This window comes from Parambassis ranga, chromosome 18 (genome assembly GCF_900634625.1).
Source record: "Parambassis ranga chromosome 18, fParRan2.1, whole genome shotgun sequence".
Classification (NCBI taxonomy): Eukaryota; Metazoa; Chordata; class Actinopteri; family Ambassidae; genus Parambassis; species Parambassis ranga.
In genome coordinates, this window is record NC_041038.1 from 1,146,513 (window position 1) to 1,162,626 (window position 16,114).

General features: G+C 39.1%; 1 protein-coding gene across 2 annotated transcripts; it reads left to right on the forward strand.

Moving 5' to 3' along the window:
• Positions 1 to 972: 972 nt before the first annotated feature.
• Positions 973 to 12,496, forward strand: sh3tc1 (SH3 domain and tetratricopeptide repeats 1). Of its 2 annotated transcripts, XM_028429827.1 has the most exons (20): positions 973 to 1,153; positions 2,202 to 2,273; positions 3,882 to 4,012; positions 4,405 to 4,510; positions 4,683 to 4,823; positions 4,902 to 5,100; positions 5,196 to 5,272; positions 5,934 to 6,129; positions 6,220 to 6,350; positions 6,454 to 6,492; positions 6,584 to 7,936; positions 9,087 to 9,227; positions 9,305 to 9,526; positions 9,590 to 9,770; positions 10,041 to 10,191; positions 10,267 to 10,389; positions 10,472 to 10,622; positions 11,171 to 11,367; positions 11,954 to 12,021; positions 12,107 to 12,496. In XM_028429827.1, the coding sequence occupies exons 1-20, from the start codon at positions 1,060 to 1,062 to the stop codon at positions 12,138 to 12,140; spliced, it is 3,807 nt and encodes a 1,268-aa protein (XP_028285628.1). In that variant the 5' UTR covers positions 973 to 1,059; the 3' UTR covers positions 12,141 to 12,496. The 2 variants fall into 2 exon arrangements, with proteins under 2 accessions (XP_028285628.1, XP_028285627.1); XM_028429826.1 differs by having other exon boundaries at positions 11,954 to 12,496.
• Positions 12,497 to 16,114: the final 3,618 nt, after the last annotated feature.

The following is a 16,114-nucleotide window of genomic DNA, read 5'->3' on the forward strand; positions in this document are numbered from 1 at the left end:
GCACTTCAGTGCTGTCATGTGTCTTGCATCCCCACGTGACCAGGGGCTCATAAATTCCTGAGTGTTGCTTTGGTTTGAGATCAACACTGCAGCTGCTCAGCCAGAGGAACTGATGGGAGGAAAGGAAATGCTGAGTCTGTTCCTGACATATTTGAGGCAAACACACACACTTTGGATTACTGACCCAAAGACTGAGCAAGAAGGTTCCTTAGTATGTGGCATTCTTTGATAGAATTTAGGCGGCTTGTGTCCCCTGCCCCCACTGCATTTACTGATTCAGTGATGGAAGGTGCTGTATTTGCTCAGTGAGTGATTATTAACCTGGAAATACGTATTCACTTGACTGTTGGAACTTTTTGTAGTTGAATCACATGAACACTTACTATTTGTTGTTCTGTACTTTTTATGTATGTCAGTGCAAAAATACAAACTGACATGGAATTTACTATCTCAAAAACAAAAAAATGATTAACAGAAGGTGTCTGTGCAGCAGAACCTGTACAACGTGTCGTTTACATAGGAGTGCAGGAAAACACTTTAAATTACTTCAAAATAAAAGTAATGCTGGCAATGATCATCAGTGGTAACATGTCAACCCAATCATAAAATCAGAGATAAAAAAAATGTTAATATGTAGGAATGGGTACATATGACATAATGTACTTTAATAAAAAAATAATTTGTATTATTGAATATTTTGAATTTAAAATATTTTATTAATCTTAATTATGTTGAAAAATAAAAAAAAAATGAAAAAGTTATTTTTTTAGCTTTGTAACTATAACATAACATGAGACTGGTAAACTAACCTCTCAAACCTTCTGTTTGAGATGAAAAGAGGAAAAAAAATGGATTTCTTAGTTTTGATTCTTTTTACTTTTTACATTTGGAGAATTGCAGGGGTCAGCTTAGGTCAAATGTTTTATTTTGAAAGGGAAAGCAGGACACGCTGCGCCACTCCTGTCTCCTGCCTGCTGGGGAAAGTTACGCACGGCGCAGAGGCGACTGATGGTGAAGTGTTGACTGCTTTCACAGTGGAGGGGACCCTGTACGCTCGTCATGGAAATGTCAACCAGGATCAACCGAGACGCTTCGAACCACCGGTACCGGAGACAAATCTCTAGCGACGGCCAGCAGCGGCACAGCAGAATGGGTAAAAACAGCGTTATCTCTAGGCTGTAGTCCACTAAGTGCAGAGACTAGTTCTTTTCACCTGTTTATCTATTAGGCTATATTTAGGCTAGCGTAGCTAAACGTGTATAATATACTTTTCAAAAGTTCAGTTAGAGAATAGGTAAAGAGATATTTAACTAAATATATATATTATAATGGAACTATTCTTTTATTTGTTTCTTTCATTACTGTAAATATAACACTTTAGCTAACTATAGCCTGCTTGTAGCTAATTATCCAAACTGTTCATCATCTGTTGTCATTCTTTGTTAGCTAACAGTCGTCTAGTTATCTATTACAGCAAACTCATTCTGTTATAGATAGTAAATTACTTCTGCATGGCACTAGAAGGTTGTCCTCCATTGTTATAGACTTTTATAGTTAAGCCTTATGCAGTAAATCAATTGCAATGTACTATGAATCCTTCTTTTAAGACACTATTCTAAGAAAACGTTTGTTATTGGACATATAATGCATCATGGATGCTAAACTTGTACAGGTTGTCTAATGTTTTTTAATCATTGTTAGGGGTTGTTGTTTATTATTATAAACCTTTATGGAGTTATTGTTTTATAAATGCCTTTCGCCACTCCCCTGAGTGGCTTCTTCATTTTGGCTGATAATGAATTCAAACTTTACTTAACTCATTGTAAAATTTGTGATAATCAAATCAAATCCTCATCACTTAATACGAATCTAGATTCTCCAGTGTGTATAGTTTCAGGTTTGTCTGACTACATGGTCATATCATAATAGAAGTACTTTATTCATCCAAAGCAGAGAAATGTCATTTTTACAGCAGCAATATACAAGCATACTTGTACTAAAATAATGCTATATATAAATCTGTAAAGATAAATCATGTGTTGAACTGAATCTCTTTAAAGTATCAGGAACTGTTTTTAAAGCATCATACCTGTATTATGTACATGTGTACATATGTTTTTTTCTATAGTTTTTTGTGAGTTTCTGTTTTTTAACCATAGCATGTGTTGCATGTTGCACTGAGAGTCTATCTTCCTTTACAGTATGTGGATTTTTAAGAGATGCAGGAAGCTTAAAAAGGAATCTGTCTACATGTGAGGAAAACTTCCCAACAGGTGACTGAACACTTCCATTTCTGTTGTTTTGGTTGGCAATGCAAACATTTCCTATTTTCAATACCTTGTTGGTATGTGTTAATATATATTAGTGATATAGTGTATTTTATATATATATATATATATATATAGCATTCTGCAAAAAAAAAAAACCTTGAAAAGAACACGTTTTTCTTTTTCTCAAGAAAATATATTTTTCACATAGGAGGTTTTGAGCTTTGGCCATCTTTCATCTTAATGAAACATGCTATAAGAGTGGCTTTAAGAAACTGGGTGGTGATTGTGTGTGTGCACCTACCTTGGAGGGGGTGAACATGCATGAGTGTGTGCAAGAGAGTGTGTGTGTGTGTGTACAAGACCAGAGAGAGGTTGTGTGCCCGTTAGTGGCAAGTTGTTTGTTAGTGGCAGGGATTACATTTACAGTATGGAGTAAAACAATACAGCTGCAGCCTGGATGCAACCCTATTTTGCAGATGCAGCAGATTTTTTTTTTCAGTGGGATGTAGTCAAGGTGGGGGGGCATTTGTTGTCAAGACGGCTGCACACATTTTGTGGAAACCCTGCAAAATGTGTACTTGTGTTTAATTACAATGTATTCATACACATAAAGTGTATAGACAGATCTCACAACATATTGACATGCAACATGTACAGCATGATAGTCAAAGATCCACCATAAAACATCAACAATGCTCTTACTTTAAGTGTAGTCCTGACAATCACCAACATCTGACCTGTAAAACCACAGTGACCCCAGTGGAAAATCATGTGACAAAGAGCTTTATACCTTGAACTTTAGATTTCTCCAAAGTCACTTATTAAACTCAGTCAGTCACTGATGTTTCATCAGTTTTTATTCTAGCTCACTGGCCACTTGTACTTTACACATGACATGAGTTATGCTAAATGTCAGTTAATGTAGGTGTTAATACAAGCTTTCATAGAGTCCCTGATATTAAGTCAGTGTTCAGTATTTTACCATCTCTACTCATTCAATTCAAGCTTATAGTGAATTCAGATTTTGACTCATAAATGCTTTTGTTGTTTTTTTGACATTCCTACATACCTCAGCATGGATACAAGACATATTATGCCACAATTGAAAGCATATAGCTTGAACCTTGACTAGAGCCCATAGCTGACATAGCTGACCAAAATTATGTACTCATATTGTATCAGTATATGTTCATAGTGTCAGTGTATATGGGCCAAAATATTTTAATGCAGGAAAAGATGCCATAGCATATGTCATCACATAGTTTTAGTTGCCAGGCCAGTCATACCAATCCAGGTGACAGCCTCAGTCTTAAAAAAACACAGGAAGTAGGTCCTAAGGCCCAGGATCCGTCACAATGTGTTTGTGTTCGCATGGATCAACTTAAGCCCATTTAAGGAAAACAGACAATGCCAGAGTGAAAACAGACAATGCCAGAGTGATTATTGTGAGTAAAATGCAGACTACACATAAACCTCTGTTTTTCAATTTCTTCTAAAATAACAGTTTCATTGGATTAAAACCTTCTGTTAATGTCTGAAAAAGTGAGTGACATAACAGAGACCAACAATTGTCATCCCTCGCTCTAACTGTAGTGTGTGTTGTGTGTTCAGCTTTGCCGGTACTGCTGGATGTGGTCAGGGGTCCTGATCGTGTTCCTGCAGATGAGGAGTCACAGGAAATGCTGAGAGGGAAACTGCGCATTCTGCAGGCTGACAGCACCAAGGTCAACACTCTCTTTATGGTAACTCCTAGCACACACACATACACACACACAGCTACCAGACCTATACTATATTAAGCATTTCAAACTGTAAAACACAGCTGCTTACTCAACAAGTGACTGCATATACTGAATTATTTACAATGTAAAAGGTTTGCACTCCCAGTGTAAAGATAGAAGATCAATATGGAAATCAATGATTTCCGATTTCTACACAAATATAAGTTTTAGTAGTAATTTAGGCATTAATATTACAGCTGATAGAAAGTAAAGCATCAGTGATGGGAAAAAAATAATAATGGGATGAATGGAAACATTTCTAAAACCTCCTTAGATTAATGTTTTCTTGCTGGTAAGAATAAAAATCACCACAAACATTTATGATGAACCCCTTTTCTTTTGTCTATTCATAGGAATTGTCTGCTCATGTTATCTCCATCAATAGTGAAGAAAAAGCCATTTTTGTGACATTCAAAACTTTTGAGGAAATATGGAAGTTTGCCAGTTACTACACAATAGGTATGGAGTACATACATTGTCTGTCTGTATATATTGTTCTATAATATCACCACTTGACAGGTGTTGTAGATGGTTAAGTGTCTAGAGGGAGCACTGTGTTACAGCCCCCCACTTGTAAAATTATATCAGTATTTACAGTTCACAATACAGTACTGTTCCTCCTCTTCATAAGGTTTCCTGGGTCACTGTATGGAGAATCTCTTGTTAGACCAGACATTTTGGCTTAGTTCTTTGGAGGACGACATGTCTATCGAGGTGTCTATCCAGGAGGAAATAATGAACCTTTTCTACAAGGGCATCCTCATGCAGGAAGGTAGCGTGGGGAAATGTAGTTTTTATTGTATACATTAGTACTGTACATCTTTTTGAATCCATACTCTCTCTGTCACAGGATCATTCTTTGCTTGTTGTAGTGCCAACCAAATGTTTGACAGCTCTACCTCTGGAGGAGACCTGTACCTGGAGCAGGGAGACATAGCCCAGTTTGAGCCTCCCTTCCTTGGCTCGGGTTGGACAGTAATGTGCCTTGCTGACGGAGCTCGGGGCACAGCACCCAAACCTGCTCTGGAGCCAGTCATCCCTTTTCATCAGTGAGTCACATCCAAAATTCAAAGTCTCTCTTAGTTGTCATGAGCAGTGTCACTGTTCTGTGATTATGCGATTTTTATGAGTTGTCTCTCCACAGATGGTTTCTTAAATCCTGTACGGAGAGCATTTTAGTGGGTGATGGGAAACCTTCTTGTGACTTCCCTCTGCAGTTTGGTAAGCGCTCTTTACTTGAGGATATAAGCGTTGTAGTACGGTACGGTACGGTAATTTCATTAAAATCATTTTCAACATATGCGGTCACTGTACTGGGCACCAGTTAAATCTAGGAACATGCAACCACAAATCATGGGGCAATCACTGTAGAGGCTATATTGTATGATTAAATGCATGCAGCATTGTTGCAGGGTTTCCTTTATATACAAACATGTAGGTCATTTTTCACATGTGAGTAAAGGTTAAACAAAAAAAATAGTGCTTTTCCAGATTTATGACAACAAGCATCAGATTGAAGCATGCAAATCACAGATTGAAGATTGTCACAGTATCATTACAGCAAGCATGCTGTTTTGATAGGAAGTAAGGAAACACATATAAAGGAGATAAAGTTTAGAAGAAGCATCATTAGTATGTATTGTGCATGCAGGATGACAATGTCCAATACACTAAAAACCATGTCCACTGGCTGAAAATGTAATATTGTTATTTAACTTGATAAATTTACACAACTTCAGTGTGGCCTCTTAAAACGATTATGGTAAGTGTTTTCTGAGTACTGTCAATTTAGTATGGAATATCTTATGATTGGTATAATGTTTACTATATACAATATAGCGTATATAGTAGTCTATATATACTTCTCCTCTCCTCTATTCAGCCAGAGGAACTTGTCTGGCCACAGCGGAGTATGATGCTGAGGGCCCGGATGAACTCAGCCTGGCGCCTGGTGATCACATCATCATCATGGGATATCTGGTATCATGTTTTGATTGGTTTACGGGAAGGAAGGAGACAACAGGAGAAGTGGGTCTTGTGAGGACAAGCTTGGTTGAACCTTACACTGACATATATGAGTGAGTGTATTAGACATTGTAACAAAGCAGACATTGAATTATTTGAAATTTACAGCATGTACCTTGTTTTATTCTGTGCCACTATCCCAGCTCAGTGGATATTTTTTTGGATGAAGAGGAATGTGAGTTCTTTAGTCAGAACGAGGGTGAAATCATACAAGAATCAACAACCATATTGAAGAACAAATCTCAAATTGATGCTGGACACAACTACAAACTGGGTGAGACAGACAACAAACAGGACTTCGGAAAAAAAAACAGAAACATCATGTTCTCTGATTTATGTCAATTTTTTTCTCACTTATTTTTGTTGTCCTGTCTAAGATATGATCACTCACCAAGACTCTGAACAAAGACCTTCACGTGAGTATCAATGCGTTTTTTTTTATGTGTCAACGTATCTTCTTTTCTCTGTATGTAAGCAAGATTTTTATCTTCCATTTCACATTTGCAGCCAGCACTGACAAAATAGATCCCCAGCTGACTGTGCTGAAGACAAACATTCAGAGGATTCTTGATCAAGGAAAAGACTCACGATCAGATTCCATTGTGACCATGAATGGGCCTCCAGAGGACTCATCTACAGTGGCAACACAACTAAGCCTAACCTGTTTCACTGTTCATCCAGTTGTAGAGGGAAACAATAACACAGAGAACTTTGTTCCCCTGCTAAATTTTTTGGAAGGACGGGATTACAGAGAAGAATTTAGTGTTCTGTATGGTCTGAGCTCTGAACTGTTGGCATCTTGTGCATTTGTGGGTCACTCTGACGAGGACGAGCTGGTAGCCTTTCTGGGTGTTGCCAGGGAAACAGCCAGGAAGAAAAGAAGCCTTTGGGCACAGACCCGTTTGTGCTTCCTGCTGGGGAGGTTCTGTGCTGGGAGGTTGAAATTCAGCCAGGCACGAGTTTACTTTGAGGAGTCGCTTTGTGTTCCACGAGAAGGCTTCAGAGACCTTCAGCTGCTGGCCAGCATCTACTCCAACCTGACTGCAGTATATCTTCTGCAGAAAAACACAGACAGTTTCTTTGCTCTGACAGAACGACTTGTAGCTTTGTTACTGGGGATTCCAGATTGCCTTAAAATCTTAGAGAACAACTTTGTTCTGAAATACATGCTAAAGAAAGCTGTTCTCTGCAACAGCACAAGAGCAGAGGCCCGGGCTTGTTATTTATTGACAAAGCACCACTGGACCCGTGCTGAGGACTCTCAGGTGGTTCCTTATCTAGAAAGACTGCTTATTCTTTGTGATGAAGCTCAAAGAACATGGAACATCTCCCCCAGTCATGGGTACCTGTCCCTGGGAAAGCTTTACAACAAACTCCAACTTCCCCAGCTGAGTGTCAGCTCAGCCAGGAGAGCCTCTCTCCAGCCCTCTGCCACACTGTGCAACTGCCTAGACAGTATGGTTTTAGTTCTGAACAATGTTGGCAAACATTTTGGGATCACAGATGAAGAAATCTCCACTCTTCCATTGCTTGCTCCATATTTACACCAAGCCCTCTCTTTTACCAAGGTCCAAGCTAGAACAAGTGATCATTACCACATTTTAAACCATCAGCTCACAGTTTGTCTCTGCCAACTTTTTTACAAGCACAAAATGGTTGGACATGCCATCCACCACATGCATACTCTCATCAGCAACAGTCCAAGTTCACAGAGAGTTAAGGTTTCTTTACCAGAAAGAAACAGCTCCCTCATCTGGTTGGCATGGCTTCACATTGAAAACAATCAGCCCAGTATTGCTTTGGGTATACTGGACTCAGTTCTAGCTTCCATGCCAGAACACTGCACAACCCCTCAGGAAGGTTAGTAGGTCTCTATAATCTGATAGATTTTATGCTACTATGCAGATGTTCGTGTTATCTAAATGAACTACACCACAGATGCACAAATTCATCTTCACCACAGCTAAGTAAAGCATGTTTTTTCTGTTGCACTGACCCCTGTAGTCCCTTATACGGTGGCACACACAGCCACACAAAAAGATATTAGTGCAGTATTTACCAGCACATCTTCTGTCACAGTATAACATTTTGTGAGGCTGTGTTTAACCACAGACCTTATTTTAGCCTCCAAAAACACATTCAGAAAAGCTTTTGGCTTTGGGATTTTTTTTTTTAGATACTTTAATAATCCCAGAGGGAAACTGTTTAAGGCTGCTGCCAAGCAGTGTCATACAATGACCAGCAAGGCGCGCCACACCAGTGAGTACACTGGAGGCAGTGTGGGTAAAGTGTCTTGCCCAAGGACACACAACAATGACTTAGGGAGGAGTTGGGATCGAACCAAACATCAGGGCTGGTTTGGGAGGGAAAAGTTCTAACATACTAATGCATTTTTGGGGTATAGGAAATGGCTAACTATTGATTGTGGTTTTCTCACACTGTCACAAAGTTAATGTAGCCACACTCATCCAAAATGACAAAAATGTTTGCAAACCAAAAAAATGTGAGATCAGTTGCTTTCCTTCAACATAAGATTCCAAAGATTCTTGGCCAAAGCCCCACAACTTAAGGCTGTACTTGGGATCAACAAACCTAAACGCTATTTTTTCTTACATTCAATTAATTTTTGTGCCCAAAATCATTACACACATTTCACTGCCTAGTTATATATGGGAAGTTCTTTCTAGAGGACAATGTAGTGAGCTCATCGGAGAATGAGTGCTGTTAATTATGTCAGTATTACCAAATAGATCTATCCCACACAAGTCTGTGTGAATAAGACATAGCATATAAATCAATTTTAAAACACATTAATCAAAGCTATTCCAAACATAAGGTTTATGTGGCATCTAAGTAGATGTTGTTGTGGCTTTGCTGTGAGTAAATGAGTGCTACTCTGGATCAGTAACATTTTATCTTGAGCCGTGCAGCTCTTCTCTGAACTCAGTGAGGAAGGCCATGAATCAGGCTGTTTTAATAGTCTTGTAACATTGTGTTCATTTCATGCAAGGTGTCGTTCTCAACATGCGTGGTGTAGCACTTCGATGTATAGGCGACCTGCGGAGGGCAGCAGAGAGTTATGAGGCTGCCATTGACATTTGCCAAGAATATGAGGACATGTCAAACTGGGCTGTAGCTCAGGCTAATCTTGGTAAGATGTTCTTCACAATGTTTGATCTTCAGTTCCAGTTCTGTGATTTGACTATGTGGTTCTCTATTTTCATGAAGGGTTGTTGTGTCTGAGGGCTGGAGCCAAGGGATTAGCACAGAAGCACCTGACTGAGGCCGTGCAGCTCTTCTCTGAACTCAGTGAGGAAGGCCATGAAGTGAACTTCATCACAGTACTGCTGGAGTTGGGAAAGCACTATGTGAAGCAACAGCAGCTGGACTATGGGAAAGGATGCTACGAGTGGGCTCTGTTGCTGGCTATCAAAGCAAACTTGTTAAACTGTAAGTGTTGAATTTTATATTCTGTTGGGATATTTTTTATTTATAGCTGATTCGCTTTGCTAGGCCAGCTTAGTGCAACCACACATCTGTGCCGCCTGTATGGCCGTGAGAGTCCAGATCAAGCCCAGTGCATAATCTACAGCCAGCACCAGGTCCAGCTACTGAGACGTACAGGAGACAGGGCACAGGAGGGGGAGGCATTAGAGACCATCAGCCAGCTCTACCTCACTCTGGGCACAGAAAGGTGTGTAATGGGTATTGATAACATTTATTTATTTAGCATATTTACATACATAGGTGTAGCCATTACAGACACTTCTTTTCTTTTTTTCCTGTCCTGTCTTTAAGAACAGAATGTTGTTCAAATTGACACAAATGCAAACTGATGTTTTTTCTATCAAATGTTAATGGTCAGCCATTTTGAGAACCATTTTAGTAATTATGTAATAATGTAACCTGTAAGTTTGCTACATTTCAGGTGCACTGACCAATAAAGATGTCTGAATGTTTTCAGGGCGTACCGTACAGCTCTCGACTATATCAAAACTAGTCTGGGTATTTTCATCGACCTGGGCTGCAGGGAGAGGGAAGCTTACGGCTGGTTGCAGGCAGGAAAGATCTACCACCTGCTCGGTCAGACTGAACTTGTGGACATTTATGTTCAGGTCTGTGACCAGTTACAAATCAATAAATACTGTGTGAAACTGTGGAAGTAGCCTGTATTTTTGTGTCACTTTTAGGCAGCACAGGATGTTGCTCTGAGCACAGGAAACACCAGCTTCATCCTAAAGCTTCTGGAAGCTGCTGGAGATATTTTCTTTAACAGCTGCCAGGACCAAGACAAAGCTATCACCTTCTATAGGGTACAGTATAGGCTAAATATGGGACACTCTGTATGTTAATGTCAAACAAATATAACACATATCTCTTTTCTCCACTGTGTAGGACCGTGCTCTGCCCATCGCAGTGAAGAGCAGCAGTGTGTATGCAAGGCTGAGGTTGTGCAACAAGCTGACTGAAGTAATGCTCTCTCTCAAGCTGTATGGACAAGCTGTGGAATTTGCTCATGCTGCAGTGGATATCAGTATAACTTTGGGTATGAAAAACATACACACACACTCAAAGGGTTATTTGTGGTGTGCCATACGGCACAAAATACAGCATTACACCAACACAGCAGTGTAGGCACAAAAACACATTGATTTTATTGTTTATGTTTTTTGGTTAATCATTCCCCCTCAGTAGTTAATACTAATAAAAACATATGCTAAATGAGTTGCAGTAATTGAAACTTGATAAAAACATGAAGAAAACCTTGTCTGACCTGTGAATCAGTTAAGTTGAATAAATGTAATGTTCAAATGCAGAAAAAAATACTATATGCTGCATCCTGAATAGCTAAAAAACTGAAACTTGCTCTTGAAGGCTTTTCCAATTCATTTCAATGGGCTAATTATGAAATACTCGATATTTTAAATATAATAGTATTCATCAGGTCACATTTAGTTTCTTATATTGTTGTTTGATTGTGCTAATATTGCTGCAGTCACAACAACAAAAATATTAGAACAAATTAATTATCATAGTCTTCTGGGCACATTTGAGCCAATGTCTTAACAGACGCGTGCTGCGTCTGTGTTACAGGTGAGCATCTGAATGAGCGTGTGGCCTGTCACCGCCTGGCCTCTCTGTTTCACTGTCTGAAGCAGCATGAACTGGCTGAGCACTATTACCTGAAGGCCCTAACCCTCTGTCCAACCCCTCTGCACTTTGATGAGGAAACCCTGTACTACGTCAGGGTGTACCAGACACTGGGGGACATCATATTCTACGATCTGAAGGTAAAGGTGTAGGTTATAGATCAGGGGTCATCTACAACTACAAATGTGCCAGAATTTTTCTATGAGGGCCAGATGCTCTTGTAAAAATAGTTGTTGTAATATGTATTATTTGATATGTCATTGTCAAATTTATGCAGACCTGCCAACATGTATGCATTTCTTGCATGCATTTTGACCCTTAAATTCACATGTAAGCTTCAGGTACGGAATTTGTTGCATCTCGAATTTGGTATGTATTCAACGAAGTTGAATTAGAGCACTGCATTTGAACCCACTCGCCCACCTGCCCTTCCAAGACCTTCTTCGGAGGGCAGGGGGTGTATAATGATAGGGGAAACACTACAATCCCACACGCAAACAAACTTCTACAGACCGGTACAGTACTCAAAAAATTTCTTCAAGGTTGGCAGGTCTGTCATTTTGTAACAGAAAATTTCTCTGCCAGATTTGATGACAATTAGAGGTAGAGAGAGCTAAGTTCTCAAAAATGAACTGGGCCGGATGTGGACTGCCAGTTGACAGTCACTGTTATTGATACTCTGTTTCTCTAAATGTCAGACTGTATGTTTTCCTTCTGTCTCTGAAGGACCCCTTTGACGCTGCAGGATATTACCACCTGGCTCTAGCTGCTGCCATGGATCTGGGCAACAAGAGGTCCCAGCTGCAGCTATGCACCCGTCTTGCTACCATCTACCACAACTTCCTCACAGATAGGGAACTGTCACTCTTCTTTTACCAGAAAGCAAGAGGATTTGCTGCAGAGCTCAATGTGAAGAGGATCAGTATCTCTCCAGATCAGCAGCACAGCAGCTCCTCACACAACAAAGGACAATAGGGGACAATGGCACTAAAACTGTAGGAAGAAGACAGATGATTATGAATGCTCCAGAAAATCAGGATCCATGAAGAACCTTGTATTAATTTATTCCAGGCAGACAATTAATAGTTGATTGTATTATACAACTGTACATGTGCACACATTTAATTTAGACTTAATGAAACAGTTATTATTTCACAGTAGATAAATAAATAATCTATCTAAGAATCATTGCTCCTATGTCAAATGCTGGATACGTATCATAAATGTTTATGTCCTGTCTAAAAGAATAATTAAAGCTTTATTTAACAATCCAGGCTCTATCCGTCAGTTTCATGGACAGCATTACTTGTCCTTGCAAAAGAAGAAGAAGCCAGTTAGATTTAAAGATCATTTTGTGCAGAACATATGAATTCCATCAAAGACTGTGACCATTGTCAGTAATAAAAGCCAGAGTTTAAAAATGAGGTTAATGCTATGTGCATATGTTCTGATCTTAGTTTGGAAAAGATGCCATATAAATAAAATTTAATTTAATTGATCCTTATTGAGCATGTGGTAGAGAGGATCACCAGTTTTAATTTCTTTTTCACCATACTCTGAATTGAGAGGTACTAGTACCAGTACTACATGCAAGGCCCACTAGATGCTACACCTCCTGTGTAGAAAGTTTGGTTTGGCTGAGAAGACAGTGCTCCCATTTTCTCCATACACAAATTGGATTTTTCATTTCTAACTAAAACCTAGCTTCACAGGACCTGGACACCTTGCAGTCATTGAGTGGACCATGAACTCCTCTGTATACCAGAGTGTTCTAGAGACAAATGTGACAGTTAAAGCTTGGTGAAAGCTGGGTCATACAACAGAACAATGATCCAAAGCACAGCAGCTAATCTACATCAGAATGACTGAGAATAAAAGAATTAAGGTTTTGAATGGTCTTAGTCAAAGTCTTGACATCAGCTGAAATACTGTGGTGGGACCATCAGAGGACCTTCTGTGCATAAGTGAATGTTCAAAACCTCAATGAACTGAATTAATATTGTGAAGAAGAATGGACTAAAACTCCACAATGATGTGGAGACTGATAAAGTCATACAGGACTACTTCAAGTCGTTGCTGCTAAAGCATCTACAAGATATTGCCCACATTCTTTTGTTTTTGGCCTTATTTCTGCTAAATATATAATAGCACAGTAAAAACAAATAGTAAGTTATAAGTTATATGCTGTTGTTCATCTGAGTAGTACTAAGACCAACAACAATCAGATAATGTTGTATTATTTTTTATGTAGAATTCAAAATCAGTTTGGAGATATTACACTTTGTCAGTGCTTTTCTTACTGTTTGATCTAAAGTTGAGACACTTAACAGAGTAAACTGAGTTCTCAGGGTCTCAGCTTTCCCTCAGACTCAAGTGTTTGTTGAAACAAGGAACATGTGGTTATCTTTTATCCTCAGCTTTATTTTTTCAGAAACTTTTCTCACAGTTTCCTCACTATCATTTGGATTTAGAGGTCTGGTCATAAAGAAAATAAGAGCACTGTTTCCCTCTGATTGCATCTCCAACAAACATAAAGTCTGTTCAAACTGACCTGTGCAGATATTCATTATTAATTATGCAAGAGTTTTTTAACTGTATTGTTTCACCAGGAGTAGTTTACATCCATCCATCATGCATGAACCTGCTTTGTCATGCAGTCCATTCATGTTTACAGCCTGGCATAAAACAAAATGATAAGACACGAGTATTGTGGAATATTGATCATCAGTAATGGCTGACACTCAGAATGACTATACTGAAGAAAGTAATAAAAAGAAAAAATACTTCAAATAAATAAATACAAAAAACAGAATGTTTTTCTTTGCTTCTTATACCATACCAAGAACAAAAGTCTCCTCATTGACATAATTACTATACAGCCATTGGGAGGCGGTGCTAGAATTCATAGAACCTGTGGTCATTTTTTTCTCTACCACAGGGTGGAGCCATGTTTAGAGTGTTTTTTTATTGATGCAGCTGATCTCCTCTTTTAAACCATGCAGCATTTTGAATCTCTGTAAATCATCATCACACAGGAAAATGTATGCAGAGCAACAACAAACAGAGGTATTAGTATTGCATCATGTGTCAGATGTGCAGCAGGACTGGAAATAATATCACAGGGCTGCCTGTATTTCTCACAGTATGTGTTCATGCTGCGCAGGGAGCCCCGTCTCACCAAGCGACAGACTTCTTCAAATAAACACACCCATGGCTGGGTGAGATACATGTGTCTCAGCCGTCCCTGCTCTTGTCTGTCCAAACAAACCTGAAATGTCATTGATCCGTGGACATGAGCAGTTTGCAGCCAGCTTCCCCTCTGTGACCACAGCCAGTCAGAGGATAACAACAGGCTCACATCTGCAGTGTGTGTGCGTGTGTGAGGGTGAGAGGGAGAAGCTGCTTATAAGGAGGGAAAGACATTTTTGCAAAATGAGGTCATTTATGGGGAGGATCATTTGGATTCTTGTTTTTGTACTTTTGACCATCGTCCCACACGGCTGGAATAACAGACATAAAAAACAGACTGACACATAGAGTCCACTACATGCAATTCTAACTGTACACCCCCAGCAGCAATATTGTTTGTGTGCTTACATTTCAGCCACTCAAAAAATGGCCATACCTTTGAAGCCTAGAAATAAATGATCATGATGATGATGTAAATGTCACATGATTTATAACTAAGCTTGAATTTGCCTTCAAATTAAGATATGATGAATAAGCAAACTCAGAAATCCTTGCGGTGTCACGTGTATGCAGTCTACACACCACATTTTGTGTTTATTCCTTTAATTTACATGAAACAATAATGTGTTAAGGTAAAAATGATGGCATCATTTTCTACAAATACACATGTATTAGTAATAGTAGACAGACCTTCAGGTAGACAGGTACTTTGCTGGAGGTCTTTTCCAACAATTTGGAAGTAAGTTAAGTAAATATACATTATCTTGTATAGGAAAACATCACTGTATTATGTCCACTGCATCATAAGGCCACTAGACACAACTGTGACCACATTTCACATCAAGAGACAAAATGAGTGAAGGAGAAAGTGATTTGTAATTAATATAAGTTTACCTGTTTGGGGTTTTACTGCTCATAACCGAGAACTTTGAATTGTGGGCCGAGGGATTTCACAACACTAGCAAGATTGAGGTGGTGTCTGGTCACATGGTCTGTCTGTCTTAAATTGCCCTTACAAGGGGACAGTAAAGAAAGCATGTCCTCATTTCCCCAGTCAGCAGCACAGAACGAATGACTTCATGTTTTGGAAGGAAGAAAAAAAACAGCAGCAGCAAGCACATGGAGCAGCAACAAGCTGAGCTATTCACCAGCACACCACTGCACTCACTCATCAAAACAATAAATATGCAGTACAATAAATCAAATGTGAGGGTTGATCACAGATTAACCTTGTTTTTTTCTGACAGATTCTAGTCTAATTTTCCTAGTGTTTTGCTAGTGGTATAGTCTATACCTAAAAGTATATATATAACTATATATATGTATACTTTTATATACTTATAATACTACTTTTAGGTATAGTATTACACATGTAGTCCAGCAGGCACACCCACAGGTGTAGTTGCTATAAGGTTTCCTGTGTCTTCCAGCAAAGTCTCAAGAGCAGGTCCACTATTCTCTTCACAGTCCATACACATCTACCATGTCACATAGTTTTTGGCACACTCAAAGAGTTAATACAAAAATAAAATAATAATAAAGACAGAAAAAATAAAGGGACTGTTCTGTGTAGTTAAACTGCTAAGCTGTGGGTAAAGAACTTTATCCAGGACTTGTTTGATATCAGCCAATAGTACAATAGAAGCTGGACGACAGCATTGTTCATAGCCTCAGGAGATGCAAATAGTAAAGCAATTG

Excerpts from the sequence above, each read along its gene's own strand:
- sh3tc1 (XM_028429826.1), top strand. The coding sequence starts at position 1,060 with ATGGAAATGTCAACCAGGATCAACCGAGACGCTTCGAACCACCGGTAC. Across the intron at positions 9,771-10,040 it reads CTCACTCTGGGCACAGAAAG|GGCGTACCGTACAGCTCTCG; the intron begins GTGTGTAATGGG and ends GAATGTTTTCAG. Across the intron at positions 11,368-11,953 it reads TCATATTCTACGATCTGAAG|GACCCCTTTGACGCTGCAGG; the intron begins GTAAAGGTGTAG and ends CTGTCTCTGAAG.